Source organism: Phycodurus eques, chromosome 13, assembly GCF_024500275.1.
Source record: "Phycodurus eques isolate BA_2022a chromosome 13, UOR_Pequ_1.1, whole genome shotgun sequence".
Lineage (NCBI taxonomy): Eukaryota > Metazoa > Chordata > Actinopteri > Syngnathiformes > Syngnathidae > Phycodurus > Phycodurus eques.
This window is the reverse complement of record NC_084537.1, coordinates 12,851,392-12,867,399: the sequence shown is the minus strand read 5'-3', so window position 1 is coordinate 12,867,399 and position 16,008 is coordinate 12,851,392. Positions and strand designations below refer to the sequence as shown.

The window sequence follows — 16,008 nt, the reverse complement described above, 5'->3', positions numbered from 1 at the left end:
TCCGTTGCAGTCGTCCATCAGGATCCGAGCCCACGCCCAAGTCTCGCATCTCGGAGCTACCCCCCATCAACGCCGATCACGTCGGAGGCTACAGTCTGGCCGCCGCCACCTTCGCCGGCGTGGAGAACAAATTCGGCCTACACCTGCCCAAATTCAAGTCCACGGGCGTTGTGTCTATTCACCCCCCAGAGCCCGCCGCTTCCACTCAGTCCACTTAGGCAGAGTCTGAGCATTCATATCGCTTCTCTATCATCCTTTTCCAGGAGTCGGGCATGAAGATATTCACACCAACAACAATAAAGAACACAGCCTCAGTTATAATGCCCGGGGAGGGGGGTGTAGATTCAAGAACAAACGGCAGCTTGTGGTTAAATGTAGTGCGGCCAACCCACCCCCCCCCCCCAGCCAATCGCGGTGCAGCACCTGGTCGCCGGGAGAACTGCAGCAACTGTGTCATATCTTCAGTGGCTGTCCACTCCTAGAATCTCCATTGGTCAATCCAGAATCCATACGAAACAGCCTTAAGCACTCCTCTCTCATGAGTAGCTCTGATTTTTGTTCGCTTTCTTTTTTTTTTTATACTCTTTTGTGAGTAAAAGCTGGGGTCATAGAAACTAATTAGCTTGTTAGCCGTGTATTGTGTGTAGGGTTGCAAAGAGGGGGGATGTTATGTTTCCGGGAACTTTCCATGGGAATTGAATATGGCTGAATCTGGTTGTTTTAAGTCAGGCTTATGCTGATATCAATGACTTTTTTACATTTAATTTCCATAGTAAGAGCCACCCTTAAATTTGGTAAATTTCTGTTAATTCCCATGGAAAGTTTTCGACTTAAAAATTTCTGGAATTTTGCAACCCAAGTTGTGTGTGGTGTCACTCACAGGAGGATGAAATACTGTACATATTGTAAAAGTAATGTTTAGCACAGCGGTTATGAAAATGTAACATGCAGTATTGTACATACTGGAAAACTGCTGAGACAACTGTTAAAAGGTGACATCTAATGCATGGTGTGATTATTGTCATGTTACAGCAAGAGGGGAGCAATGAGAGTCACGCTTACTGGTGTACAAACCTTTGCGTTCATGAAATTAAGTATTCATGAAGTATATGCTTAAAAGTTCAGTCATTTTATTGAAATAAATATGTGGTTTTAATTTTACAAACACAGACTGAGTTTTATTCCAATGAGGAAGTGCAGCCCTCATATCCACAGTACAACACATTTGCAGAAGAACGTTCTCCGCCATCGTGTGGTTGCTACGTGCTTTCAAAATGGGTTTCTCATTGTTAAGGACGGAACAGCAAACATTTCAAGAATGCTAAACACTTGAAGGAAATCCATCAACAAAATCTTTTAGAGACGTTCAAAGGATGCATGTCCTAAAGTATCCTAAATCCTATAGTTGTACAGCATAAGGAAGGAGCAACCTTTTTGAGGAGCCCAGTTCTGGAGATCATGATCATGACCATTGACACCCCCCCCTCCTCACAGGCCACTCCAGATTTTAATGCACCACACAACTCAGGGGGCACTTATACACAGGGTAGGGCCAATGACTGCCAGTCATGGACCTGGCAGTCATAGTAACACGGGGGTGGGGGGGTTCACACTAGGTTCATGGCGATGCTCCTGGGGCTGGATGGCTGCTTGTTGTGGGGGCTCCCCTCTCATGCCCAACGGCTGCTCTCCGGGTTGCCCCCCCCACTGGGATGCCCCCTCCCCCCTTTATTGTCCCCTTGTCGGGCGCCCCTATGGGCCCTCCTTTCCACCAAACAGGAGACACCGTCTCGCCTTCAGACTGGGCGTGGATTGGTTACACTGTGGGCTTAGGCTTCATTTGTACAGCCAGGATCACAAGCCGTGTCCTGAATGCTTCCCCTCCTGTCCCTGTCATGTCCTATATTGTCCTCTCCTTCCCTCACATGATGTAGCACTACTGATCCATACAACACTCGAATCCAATGGTTCATTGCACTAGTTATATAATACTTTACTTTCCTCATCTTGTTTACACCTAGTGCTCTGTCTTTTGTTGTCTTCTTTTACTATATTTTGTTACCTTTTCACTCCTCTCCTGATTTTCTGTCACTCCCCTTTAAAAACTTTGTTCTGTTCGACTGAATAACTGTAATTCTCAATATCAATCAGAATACAAAGAAACCACAGTCGCAGCTGAAAGAGTTCACTGTCACATAGTAAAACTTTTCTGGCATAAAAGGGATACAGGTCTTCCTTTCTGTTTGACCTAACAGCCAAACAGGACAGAAAAAAAAGAAACACAGGTTTCAACGCATTCAGCGGAGACACCCACAGCGTTTGAGAGGATACATTTTTCACAATTTTTAAGTCTCATATACTTAGCGATTTTTTTAATCAGTCAAATTTGGCAGGCTTGGTAACAACAGTCTGCTCTATGATGGGTCAAATTCAGAAGACATTTTAACTTTACATGGACTTTAAAATCATTTTGTTGTCATTAAATACATGTTTCAAATTTTTCATTTCAGTTTTTAAACCACAACAACAAAAAAGTTTTCAAACTATTGTCCTTGATATTGAGAAACACTAGTTTGACCGAGACTAGAGAGTCAGTTTATTACATGGACAGAAGGAAAATTTGGACGGTAAAGTAGCTATAAAAACGATCTCTGGATTACACCTTCATCATCAATATTCATTTCGATGTTAAAAATTAGAACAATGTTCTTAAACAATTACATAACACACAGTAAATAATAGCTGTTTAAAGTTGAGGCCTGAATAGTTTATCAGGTAAAAAGCTTGTAGTGCTAACTGTGTGTGCTACACTGGCTTTTAGTACAACGCAGCATTTGTCAGACTATGCAGCATTTTTTAAATAAGTGCAAGCACCGGAATAAATATTAAATATTGCAGTGGTTAAAATTTAACACTCGCCTACACAGGCCACAGCGAAATAGTGTGTCCAATTTGTGCTGAAGAACACACAACCAGGTTTGTATAGGGTCCATCCTTTTGATTTTTTTCTCACACATTTCCAGTCATGGGCACTAGGGTGTTGCAAAAATATTAAAACATGGTTTCGGAAAATAAAAAATTAAAATGTTAGTATAAAGGTGCAAGTACAAAGGTTTGCATATTGATTGAGGCCTTGGGAGCAGTCAGTGAAGCCCTGGAATGTTAAAGGTTCCAATTTCACAGCCAAATTGAAATTAGTCTTTTGTTTTCTAGTTTTCCATGCTAGATTTTTGTTATAGTACTGCTGCCAGAGACATTCATCGCCCTAAAATGCACTCAAAACGAAACAATCTCTACAAACATCTAAAATGGTCTATATTCTAACACTGCACGCATCTCCAGGCCAAGACAGGGTCAAGTGTGTGGGAAGAGGAAGCCTGATGGTGGCGCTCCGGTAGTGTTATCGAGGAATGTAGTGTACTAAGGGAGCAATTGAAAAGGAGATCGTTTGTGTCATCAAACGTTGGCGAGCTCCTCAGCTTCGTCTCTGCTCTCGTTGATGTCGGCCAGAGTCCTGACGAAGCGCGTCCACTCGTCAGCCTTAGGCACGCAGATTTGCTGCAAAAAGACGAAAGGCTATGAAAAAGCATCTGAGAGCACCAGTGGTGGAAGGTAATCAAGTACAAATACTTTGTTACTGTGCTTGACAAGATTTTAATCTGTACTTTACTTGAGTACAGTAGAACCTTGACTTAGGCAAGTTTTTCGAGCTGTCGCTTCGAAAATGTTTTGCTTTGACTTAGGAGCAAAAATTTGAGATACAAGCACTAGATGGTGTCAGCAAACTAAACTTACTTCACAACAAGCAGATAGTGAACAATTCTTCTAAAAAGAAGCTACAAGCTGTTTATTGCCACTTGCAGATGACATTTAGTGTCAAACTAGACATAAAACATAGCTGTGTATGTGAGACAGCTTAGCTTAATGCTAACACAGAATACAAAATGCCATAGACGGGAAAACTAAATTAGCATCTATGTTACGGTGTTATAACCCTGTCAGTAATGGATATAATACTCATATAGCCTATATCCTCTGCGGAAATCGACCGATATTACTGCAGCTTCCTGAGTCACTTAGTTGTGAAACTCTTCTTGGTTTGTGTCTGTATGTCTGTTATACTTTTCCCTGGTGGCCAAGGCGTGCACACCAGATAGACTAAAATGTAGGGCTGGAACAGATTAATGGCATTTCCATTCATTTCAATGCAATTTGATGATTTAAGATAAGAGTGTTTTGAGTTACGAGGATGGTCGCAGAATGTTTAAACTCGTAAATGAAGGCAATTTTTACTTTTACTCCCTTTTTTCAAAATAGGTAACTATTTTCTACTCTTGTGCCAACGAAGAAAAACTCTCCATCTCAGGTAAAAAAAAAAAAAAAAAACAATAACATACAAATAAGATGTATTTTTCAGTTGATATCATTAGCTAATTTAGCAAAAAAAAACATTTTTGGGGTTATGTTATTTAGTTTTTCTTATGCAAGACTTGTCAGTTCAGTCCTGATTGTATTGTGAGAATTTAACTTGGAACAAAGCCATGCCCCATTTTTTTTTGTTTTCCACTATGCCAAGTTTGGGTATTTTACAGGGTGATTAAAAGGTAACTCCCAATTTTAAAATACTTATACCGAGTGGGCTAACTCAATTTTTGTTGTTTTTAAGTTATTTGCAGAAATTAACTTTCAGATGAACATCAGACAAAATCAAGGTTTAGTTCCAATTTTGACATATAGGGGGCGACTGCCCCCTATATGTCAAAATTGTTGCACTCGTCACTTTTCCAGGGCAAAATTGTTGCACTCGTCACTTTTCCAGGGCAACACTGGGCCAACATCCTTGAAAGTGATGTTCAGAGATTGACAGAAGACTCAGAAAGTAAGTAGTGCTTTAGTTTAGGTCCCAGTACATCTATCAGCATGTTAGTATATGTAAATGTTATTTATCACCTTTCATGAAAATATTGATAGATTTGACATTTGGAGTTAAACCACTATTGCACTGAACTTTATTTTTCTAATCCCACTTTTTTTCTTTTCTTTCAAGCAACCTAAATGTTATGGACCGCGGTCCAATTTATGAAGGTGAAGATGATGATAGTACCTCAGTTGTGGATAAAGTGTCATTATATGAATCTGTACTTTTACTACAGGGTTTCCCCCCCACAAGTATTTGTACTTCTACTTAAGTACAGACTGTGAGAACAATAATTGGCTAATTTAGTAGCATTTAATAGCTAACTTATTTAAGCTCTCACCTCGCCCACATCGTACACCTGCACTTGTCCCTCAGAGTCTCCTGTGGCGATCTCTTTTCCCGAGTGAGCCCATCGCACACGATTCAGCGCTGGAGCCCCTTCCACATACACGCTGGCAGTGGGAACCTGAGGAACAACACGTTCCTCTATGAGAAGAACATTTAAAGCCCCCATCCCCCAAATAACAGAACATTGGGGTGCGTTCCACAGAGTACTTTTGTAACGGACATACCTCTGTGTCATTGTTGAGGTTCCAGAGGTCCAGACGTCCAGCAAGGTCCACACAAGCAAAGAGTGCAGGGTGCGTTGGAGACCACATGGCATCGTACACGTAGTCGCAGCTATCCTCAAACGAGTACAGCGGGCGGGTGCTCTATGGAGAGAAGACCACAGAATTACCCATAAGAATCGTGTACAGTGAACCCTTGTTCATTAAGGGGGATACATTTCAGATCCAATCACAATAGGTGAAATTCCACTGTAATTAGAACCTCTACATTTTTTTCTTATTTATTTTTTTAGTATTATTGTTTAGGAGATCCAACGAAACAGGCCACATTAATGGTGGAAAAGGTTTCAAATTATTCATCGTTGTCTCGTTTCTTTTTTTATATCATACTGTAAACCCGGCATTTTTACATCTTTATATTAGATTTATACTTTTTATAGCCACAGTACCTATCTATCAAGACAAGTAGATATCTTCGACAGCAAAAAAATCTGCAATATTGTGGGGCCATATTCGGCAAACTGCAATATAGCAGGGGAACACTGTCTCTTGTGTGTGTGAATGTCTCACTTTGGTGCTCCAGAGTTTGACAGTCCAGTCGAAAGAAGAGGAGATGAATAGATGAGAGAAGTCCACAGGTCCTACTGCGGTATGACAGCTCAGGCCTGTCACTGGACCGTGGTGGCCCTCGAACACCTCAGTGATGCCGGCCTTACTGAAAGGCACAAGCATTACAATAGAATCAGCATTGTTTTAAAGACACAGAAACGAAATTTCCAACAAGCAGTGCATTTGGTACCAGGGTCTTCAGTGGGGACTTTTACCGAACATAATCCACCTCTTAATACCACCACTATCATGTTGCAATATATAAATCATTAACACTATACAAAAACACAATATAACAGCACACAACTGTGCCACATACACCATCTGGAGCAGTTCAGAATCAATATTTTTTCAATAACATGACAAAAAAACATTCAATCAAATGTTATACTTTCACTCGTGAGACCGGAGGAGTGATGCAGGCTTTCTGCTCTCAATCTTTCAATTAACATTGGTTAATGACCGATTTACGCTACATTGATCAAAGTTGGCTGCACCAAGATTTGCTATGACTAGAGGGGCAACAGTTAATCAATTAATCGACAATATTATCAAATTAATCGGCAACTATTTTGATCATCGATTAATCGTTTAGTGCCATTGTTTAATTTTTCTTTTTCATTTTTCTTTTTCTTTTTTTCTTTTGGGAGGAAACCAATCCCCGGAAACAATACTGGTGGTTTATCCCCACTTATAAAAAAAACAATGCAATTATAATGGGTGTCAATTAGCCACATTTTTTTTTTTTATCTTCGCACTGCGACCCGCTCCCTATCCCATGCGACTTGCGGAGATCTACTGTGATGTAAAATAGTTTTATCCAAATCGAATAATCAATAGAATAATTTATTCTAAAAATATTCAATAGTGATAGCCCTAGCTACAGTATGTCCGACAAATCAGAGGATGGAAAAATGCTGACGCTGTCGAGGGCCAACGCTCTGCCCCTGTGAGGACAAATTTAAACAATCCCAATGCTAATTTTGTTTAAAGTACACAATCCAGCACTATTGATTGTGAAGCCCCTGGGCATACTGGATTGACATGGCAATGTAGAGGCTAAAATCTGAGTGGACAAAAAAACTTGACTCCGCATTATGAGAACTCACCTCCCATGGCGACAGGCGGTATAGACCGAGCCGTCCTCGCTGCCCACTACAAAGTTGTTCACATCACCGAGCGGGAAGGCCATGGAGGTTACAGCCACTGCTTTGCTCTGCTTGAACACCAATTCCAGACTGTCCTGTTGGGGGCGGGAACACCAGAAGACTCACAAATTGTCTCATGTGGCTCTCAACAAGGAGGGTATGATGCTCGTACCTGCGGCTGGGACAACATGTCCAGGCTCCACGAGCACATCTTTCCATCTGTAGAAATGCTGATAAGGTTGTTGGCGTTCTGGGTTCCCACCACGTTCACACAGTAGACCGGGTGCTGCAACACAACAATTTATCAAGAACCAAGCAAACGGAGTGTGTGTTGGTACAAAGTGAGCGACTGAGCATTACAGTGTGTGCAGCAGCAGACAGCGGCGTTCTCTGGACAGGGGTTCGCTTGTTGCTACGGTTGTCCCATAAAACAATCTGTCCCGAGTAGGTGCCGCCCACCACCAGATTGGGGTGAAACTTCGCAAAGCCGGCTGACATCACCTCTGACTGGAGAAAGGCACACAAAATAAGTTTTTATTTAGAATATCTTTAGGTCTGTGGTTCTCAAACTGGTCAATATTCCGAGATGTACTCTATATTCTTTAATAATCACTGTAAGCAGAATGTGAACTGGGTTTTACCTGGCAGTGGAATATGTACTCAGGTGTGCTCTTCTTATATTTCAAGTTCCAGACCAGTGCCACTCCATCAGGCTCATGAGGAGAGTCCTCGTTGTTGTTGTAGGAGGCCACAAGCAGCTCTGGGTACTGGTGGAATACAATTGCCTTTTCAGTTAAGTGTCATTTACAACATCCCATCCATCCATCCATTTTCTGAGCTGCTTCTCCTCACTAGGGTCGCGGGGGTGCTGGAGCCTATCCCAGCTGTCATCGGGCAGGAGGCAGGGTACACCCTGAACTGGTTGCCAGCCAATCGCAGGGCACATAGAAACAAACAACCATTCGCACTCACAGTCATGCCTACGGGCAATTTAGAGTCTCCAATTAATGCATGTTTTTGGAATGTGGGAGGAAACCGGAGTGCCCGGAGAAAACCCACGCAGGCACGGGGAGAACATGCAAACTCCACACAGGCGGGGCCGGGGATTGAACCCGGGTCCTCAGAACTGTGAGGCTGACGCTCTAACCAGTCGCCCACCGTGCCGCCATCATTTACAACAAACCATAGTAATTCCCCTGCTATACTGCAGTTCACCTATCACGGTTTCACTATATCTTTAAGTTTGTTTTAATAAAATTATGGCTTTAACTCTTTTTAAAAAATGCTTATCATATGATCTCGCTGTATGGCAGATGTCCACCTATCAAAGCTGGATCCAGAATGTAACTGGCACGATGAATAGGAGATCAAGTAGTCTGACTCAAAGTGGGACATAATCTATTGCAAACCCACCTGAGGGGACCAGTCCAGACAGGTGACCACTCTGTTTTTGGTCCAGCGTTCATCAGCAAACGGTCTGTTCAGAACCAGCTTGGCGCCAGCCTGCAGGTCCCTGAACAGGACAGAATACATTAAGGGTCCTGCATTTCATCCCCGTCCCTGCATTTCCCTCCCCTACAATGAGCCTCACCCCTCCTTGTCCTCCAGATCTCGCCCGCTGTAGTCAAAGCAGACGTCCACCTGCTCGGACAACGCTCGCTCTACAATCCTGCTGCCTCGCTCGAAAAATGCCAGGAAGTCCTCAGAGTGCAGGACCTGCAGCTTCTCTTCTTCTGTTAGCTCTTTGGGGGTGTCTACACACAAACAGGGGACAAAATCATTTCTTAGTATACTTGCACTTTTAAAACTTGTTCAAGTAATTATTTTAATTTGTATGGAATTGATAGTGTTATTACACCCTTTCCAAACATCAAACTTGAACACTTACAGTAAGACATTAAATGCTACGCTTTTCCATGAATCCCCTTTCAGCTATTGGAAGTTATACACAGTTTGATTTGATCTGACTTTGTCTAATGGTGTGACAATACAGACATTACCTTCCTCATGTTGGTCATCCTGGTCTTCCTTCTCCTCCTGAGCGTCCTGTGCTGGTGTGGGCGCAGTTATCTCATCATCCTCATCCTCATCTGTAGAACACGCACACAGCAACATAATGTAAATACATTTATACACAAATTTATAGAATACCGTAAAGACCCCTCATATTTGCGGTTTGGCATTTGGGCATTCGCAGAATTTTGGGGGAAGCTATCCTCTGTTATTTGCTGAATATCTCATCTTTTCATTGTTTTTGTGCTCAGGCCAAAGCGATTAAAGTTATTACTTTTTGTTAGGGTTAATTAACAGTATTTTTTTATCTGCATTTGTGATGTCCCATTTTGTTGGGTGTCTTTGAATGCCCCTCAAGCTACCAAAAATGAAAGTATGTTTCTGATTCTCTCTTGATGCAGCTGCTTATAATAGCCTGTGTAGTCTACTTTGCTGTTACAATTTGCCTGTGTTCTCTAACATTTATCGCCGTGTGTAAACGCCAAAACGTGAGTTTAATGTCTTAGTATCGTTTCTGTAAAATGCTAGCACATATTTGTTTGTCCATGTTGCATGTTACGTCAGTTTGTGCTAGCAATTTATTTAGGCCAGTATGACAGCCATTACAATTGATGGGCTTCATGTGAAGGTGGTTTGTTTTGAACAATTTATCTGATGAATAAAGCTGTTTATGTAACATGGGTTCATGCTTGTGTATATGCTGGATGCATGGCATTGACGCTTTATGAGCCACTCTGTTTAAAGTTTAAGGTTTAAAGATATGTGTTTATGTATGTTTGCTTACCTGCTTTTTGATCAGTGTGAGCTTCAGTAGGGGTCTGGGTTTCTTTTGAGTAGGACACCATTTCTTTGGGGACAATGTCCACTTGGGTCAATTTGGACATGCCGAGCCTCACGGCCCCGCGCCTGCATTGATTGGCATCACAGCGGACATAAACACACAAGCAAGATCTCAGCGCAAGAAAGAACTCGAGATGAGGAGAAACATGATGATGAAGGTTTACAGAGATATTACGAACACTCAAATATATTTGGACACTTTTGAGATGAAACTACAGAAGCTAATTAAAGCTGGTAGCTACGGCAGGTGAGAGGAGGAGCAGTACCCCATTAGCTCAGAGTCGGAGTGGAGTTGCAGAGTAGAGGGGTCAGGATCCCAATGCAATGTCCTTAAGGGGCCAAACCACCAGATGGAGTTAGCAAGAGACAGAGAAACGGGAGAAAGAGGACACATGGACAGCAGCAGTACGGAACCAACCACATGAGAAGACGGGTCAAGAGTGAGGTGTGATAGAGTTCAAGATGGAATAGACAGTAAAAAGAAGGAAGGAAGAAAGGGAGAGGAGAAGTGCGTGTTAATCGAGTAGACATCAGCGTGCTGGTGAAAAGGCAGAGAGGGCACAGGTCAGCATTTATCATTTACACTCAGTGGACACAACATTAGGTACACCTGTAATATCTACAGCAGGGGTGTGAAAACAGTTTTGCTCAAGGGCCACATTTCATTTTTAAAATGAAAAAATGGGCATAAGGAAAAAAACTTAAAATGTGTTTGCAACATAGTCCGTTTTTATAATAATAACAATAATTATGTGGGCGGTACGGTGGGCGACTGGTTAGAGCGTCTGCCTCACAGTTCTGAGGAGTGGGGTTCACTCCCCGGCCCCACCTGTGTGGAGTTTGCAAGTTCTCCCAGTGCCTGCATGGGTTTTCTCCGGGGACTACGGTTTCCTCCCACATCCCAAAAACATGCATGGTAGGTTAATTGACGACTCCAAATTGCCCGTAGGTGTGAATGTGAGTGCAAATGGTTGTTTGTTTATATGTGCCCTGCGATTGGCTGGCAACCAGTTCTGGGTGTACCCCGCCACCTGCCCGATGATAGCTGGGATAGGCTCCAGCACGCCCGCGACCCTAGTGTGGAGAAGCGGCTCAGAAAATGGATGGATGGATAATTATGTCTCATTTTTTCAACGTTATTCATGATTACATTTAATAATCAATTATTTAATAAAAATACAGCACTTCAATGCTTCCACAAAATGTTTATGTTAATCAGACCTTTATTTTATTATTTACAATAAATTAATCTCCAATTATTTAATGTGATAAATGAATTTAACAAATCAATAGATACATTTTAATTAACCAATTGTAAGGTGGAAAAAAACTAAATTAATGCAACAAATATTACAGGACTAACCTGATCTACAATAATGAAATCTAATAAAAGATCTGTATCCACATTTCTGTCTTTCAAAAAAATAATGCTCAGTTTTGAGTAACATTAACAAAAAGTTAAATTTGTTCATTGTTGTGGTTCTAGATTTGTAGCTCTGCATCACAATGACAGAGGTTTCTATTTCCCCCCCTCTATTTATAGCCAAATGATGGAAACACATTTCAAATATAATAAAACAGTATATTTTTATATTAATATTTTACAACAGTGCCTCTCTCAGTGCCAATCAATATACGCATTACTACAGCTTTTGAATTGGCAGAGACTGACTGTCCATTAGGTGTACCTAATAAAGTGTCTGGTTAACTGTGTTATCGCACTCTTTCTCACACACTCACAGAATGCATGCACACTAGATACTTAATAATCAACCTTTCACATACACAAACACACACCTTGGTCCTGCGTTTCCATCTCCAGAATCCTGGCTTCCTGCGTCGCTGGCCACTGATTTGTTGGAGGGAGACATGGGGGCGGGGGCGGGGACTAGGTAGTGAAATAGACAGGTATCCTCTGTTACTACCCTCAGGGGCTGAGCTGTGGCTGTGTGACCAGCGGATGTGGGAGTGAGTGGGAGAGTGAGGCGGGGTGCGGGGGTGTAAGAGTAGCAGTGGCGAGTGGATGAGCGAGGCATGCAAGCAAGGGGACAAGACAAAGACACACACACAGATTGGGGAGAAAAGAGAGAATGAACATAAATGATAGGCAGGCTTAGGTGTCATGCACAAAATGGTCAGATAATGTGTGAGGTGAGAGGGGTGAACACAACTTAGTCAAACTGAAACGTTAAGAGTTTGTTAAAGTTGCAGCGGATCAAGCAGACCATCAGCGGTGATCCTGGATACTGTTGTACTGTGACACTCTTACTATTGATACTGTACATACAGTGGTACTTTGACTTAAGAGTTTAATTTGTTCTGTGGCAAAGCTCATATCTGAAAACACTCAAATCGCAAATCATCTTCACACATTTAAATGTATGGAAATGCAATTAATCGACTCAAGCCCCCCCCCCCCCCAAAATAAAAATTTACTTTTTTAAAATGTTTTTCGTTAGAAAAGTTGCACTCAACAGTATTGTCTAAAAACACAGTACTAATAACATTTGCTTCATATAACCTGCAAACACGGAAAACGCGAGCAGAAAACAGTGCTGTACCTAATGTTTTGTCCTTCTGTGTTCTTCATCTTCAGTGGGGTTTATTGGCATTTACTGGGCGCCATCTAGTGGTGGGGGTCTGAAGCGGACTTGTAGCTCAGATTTTTGCTTGTATCTCAAGAGCAAAAAATCGGAACTAAGTTGGGGCACTTGTAAGTCAAAGTACGACTGCGGCGAATTAAAACATGAGCATGCGGGTTCTCTGTGTATGTGTCTGTGTGTGTGTCTGTGTGTGTGGGTGGGTGTGTGTGTATACCGTGTTGTATGTCAGGGGTGATGCCAACACTCTGCAGCAAAGCCTCGGCCTCCTTCCTCTTCTTCTCCAGGTCCGAGTCTTCGGCGCCTGCATCCACTTGGCGCTTGGAGTCTCCCTGCAGAGGACAAGGACAAGCTCAAGGACCAGTTCTGACTTATTTATCGGCGTTAGTATTAGTGCGACTAACATCCTTCTTCTTCTTCTCCTCTTCTTTTCTCTTCTTCTCCTCTCGAATCTGGGCGATGCGCTGTTTCTTCCTCTCAAGCTCGGCTTTCAGCTCACTCTTGTCAGACATACTGCGGGAAGATGGCAGCATTTCTTCATCAATTATGTAAGTAGGTAAAGTCAATTTTAGTTATGTAGCAATTCTCACTGAGAGGACTCACAAAATGCTTTACATAGTTTAAATACAAAATGGCAAACATTATACATTACACAGTTAGTACAAGGAAAATCCAAAGTCACACAAAACGTTTCAAACCGTCATCTAGGATGTCACATGAAATGTCCCCATAAGACTTGAGCAAAACTAATTTTAAATTATGTTATGTTCAGTTGTCTTTTTTTTTTAGGGCGGTCCGCTGGCCCCACTGAGGCACCCCGACAACCGGCCACCCAGCGGGTTCAGTTGTCTTATGCTTTATGTTCAAATTGAATTTACGTAACTCTTTGTTTCAGCTGTGGTTGTTTTTAAAGTGCTAAAACTAAGTTGAGTTGAGCGTGTCCCGGTGTACCGAATGTGAAGTGTAAAGTGAGAGATGAAAACAAAAACCTGTCTGAGATTTGACATTACCCACATGAAAGAAGAAAGTCTATTTTTACATGCTTTCTTCCTCCACAGGCATCTCAAACTACTGTAAACAACTCAACAGGGTGACTGTAGTGGTCAACAAGTGGTTTGAATAAATGCAGTGGTACCTTGACTTACGAGTTTGATTTGCTCAATAACCGAGCTCATAACTCAGTTTACGCATATATAAAATCTAATTTCCGCACTGAAATTAATCTGTGTCAGCCCCTAAAACCAGAAAAAAAATGTTGTTGCATTTTTTAATAAAGAAACATAAAACATAATAAAGGAGAATGTCAAGAAATAAAATGGTTTTGAAAAGTGTCATTTAGCGTTGCAACGACTAATCGAACACTAATCTGTTATCAAATGAATCGATAATGATGTTTGATAATCAATAAATCTTTTAAAAACCTTATTTAACTTAAAATTGTCCAAATCCACGGAATTTCAGCCTTTCTACAGTAAATATTAATTACATTTGCTATAATAATAATAAAGCAGTAAATGTTTATAATCATCATAAAAATTTATTACAATAATAAAGCAGACTGATTTGTGTTTCATCAAAATAAGACATTTACAAACATCTTTTTGCTTTGGAAAACAATGATCAACATTTTTGCCTATTTTATGACATCTTACAGACCAAACCGTAACTTTATCATAATCAATTTATGTTTGTGCAGTTTCTGACCTGTCAATTTTAAATAATGTCATGTTTTGGAATAAAGGGATGATTTTTTTATTATTATTTAATCCGATTCATTGATTTATTGCTTATTAAAATAAGCGGTAGTTGCAGCCCTTCTCGCAACATAAAGCATACATATTCATAGTTATGTTACTAAATCCATAAATATATGGTCGCAATTTTCTTTCCATTTCGCTGTGCCAGAAATCGGGTCCGGGAATTTAGCAGAGGTCCATCAAAATCGCGTGTTCTCATTGTTTCGTGCAAGATAATACTTGTTCTTCTCCGATTACGTTGTTGGGAAATCCCTTTACCATGCACCTCGTTTTTTTATTTTTCAATTCAGTTGAGATTTTCTGTAGTTCTGACAAAGATGAAAATGTTCCTCGATTTCGGTGTCGAAAATCACACGTTCATAGGATTCGTCCAAGATAGAAACCTACATGTCCTTGATTCACTGCTATTATTCTTTTTTTCTGTCAAGTCCGGCAGTGCGTTTGCTCACAGTTTTATTGTGTAAAATGAGAAAGCTCGAGCTGATGCCATCCAGGTGTTTTTTCTACCAAAGAGTGGTAAAAAGTTTCCTCATGATTTACACTGATTTCTGTCCAGAAAATTTGGGGACATTTTTGACATAAAGGGTCATAAACTCCTTAATCCTTATCCAATTCTTACACACTAGGGCTCATTTTATTCGTGTAACACTCCTCTATCAAATTATATAGTATATTTTGATATACAGGTATTTTGAAAATATTAGTAATAACTAATATATACACCAAGTAAGTAAGCAATATCTACGTAAATCAAAAAAACTGTGAATCGGGTCACTTGTAAGTCAAGGTACCACTGCACAAGTATGATTGCGGCCATGCATATGCTTTGCCTCCATGTTCGTGAACAAAACCAGTCTTTAAGTGATGTCTAGGCTAATATAAGCCTTCCAAAAAAGGAAGAAGAGCCCTGGGCTTGTCACACTACTAATGTGAAAACAGCTCCTCATTACAATGTTCTCTTTATATGTGCTCGTGTCTGAGATTGGGCGTTGTTTTAAACTATAATGAAACCCCTTCTGAAATAGCCAGGAGGAATAAACGTGTCATTACCATAGATTACAATTAAAATATATAAATAGTTAATTGTCATGTCCAAACGGTACTCTTGTCCATCTATGACGTCAGTGCTGGTCCCTAACCGAGAAGCTCAACCCGCTGTCCTAACAACTACAAATAGCAATAGCTATTAAGAGAAATTTAACAAGTATTAAAATAAAATGAGGTGTAAGTCATTTGAGAATGTCACATACATGTTTTCCCTCGACAAGCGAACCTGCCAAACACGGTTTAATCGAATTAAAAGCCTTACTGACAGCCCGGACAAGCAGCTAGCTGTCAAGGTTAGCATGCGTCGGAAAACTCAACCGCACCCATTTGTTTAAAAGCACCGAAAAAAATACAAGTGGAAAATTCGTAAGGTTGTAAACACCTGACGTCCAAGTCAAACAGTCCAGTGACAAAGCAGTCCGGTTTGGTTTGGTTTGGTTTGGTTGCTTTTATTCCTGAAGAGAAGTGATGGTCGGTGATGATGCTGGAAGCTGGAGTGGAAGACAC

The 16,008-nt window shown here is 41.2% G+C and overlaps 2 protein-coding genes across 9 annotated transcripts in view; one reads left to right on the top strand and one right to left on the bottom strand.

Annotated features, from left to right (window-relative positions):
• The window catches only part of LOC133411286 (electrogenic aspartate/glutamate antiporter SLC25A12, mitochondrial-like), a 16,171-nt gene extending 15,002 nt beyond the window's left edge, over positions 1 to 1,169 (top strand). For both annotated transcript variants that reach the window (XM_061693452.1, XM_061693453.1), the window contains exon 18: positions 11 to 1,169. In XM_061693452.1, the coding sequence (XP_061549436.1) occupies positions 11 to 218 (208 nt within the window). In that variant the 3' untranslated portion in view covers positions 219 to 1,169. The remainder of the gene's footprint in view (positions 1 to 10) is intronic.
• On the bottom strand, positions 1,114 to 16,008 carry LOC133411287 (dynein, cytoplasmic 1, intermediate chain 2a-like). Of its 7 annotated transcripts, none has more exons than XM_061693455.1 (17): positions 15,884 to 16,008; positions 13,102 to 13,210; positions 12,915 to 13,029; positions 11,895 to 12,042; positions 10,364 to 10,426; positions 10,042 to 10,163; positions 9,245 to 9,334; positions 8,836 to 8,998; positions 8,658 to 8,757; positions 7,886 to 8,011; positions 7,605 to 7,751; positions 7,417 to 7,530; positions 7,206 to 7,339; positions 6,058 to 6,202; positions 5,491 to 5,631; positions 5,259 to 5,384; positions 1,114 to 3,558 (listed from the first exon to the last, which is right to left on the bottom strand). In XM_061693455.1, exons 2-17 carry the CDS (start codon positions 13,207 to 13,209, stop codon positions 3,457 to 3,459), a joined length of 1,944 nt encoding a protein of 647 aa, XP_061549439.1. In that variant the 5' UTR covers position 13,210; positions 15,884 to 16,008; the 3' UTR covers positions 1,114 to 3,456. The 7 variants fall into 7 exon arrangements, with proteins under 7 accessions (XP_061549439.1, XP_061549440.1, XP_061549441.1 ...); XM_061693456.1 differs by having other exon boundaries at positions 11,895 to 11,985; XM_061693457.1 differs by lacking the exon at positions 10,364 to 10,426.

What these genes read in the sequence shown, in the direction of transcription:
- LOC133411287 (XM_061693455.1), bottom strand. Translation starts at nt 13,209, where the DNA reads ATGTCTGACAAGAGTGAGCTGAAAGCCGAGCTTGAGAGGAAGAAACAG. An exon ending in GTCTGGACTGGTCCCCTCAG is followed by an intron (nt 8,012 to 8,657) that starts GTGGGTTTGCAA and finishes GTATTCCACCAG; the next exon opens with TACCCAGAGCTGCTTGTGGC. An exon ending in ACCGCCTGTCGCCATGGGAG is followed by an intron (nt 6,203 to 7,205) that starts GTGAGTTCTCAT and finishes TGTGCCTTTCAG; the next exon opens with TAAGGCCGGCATCACTGAGG.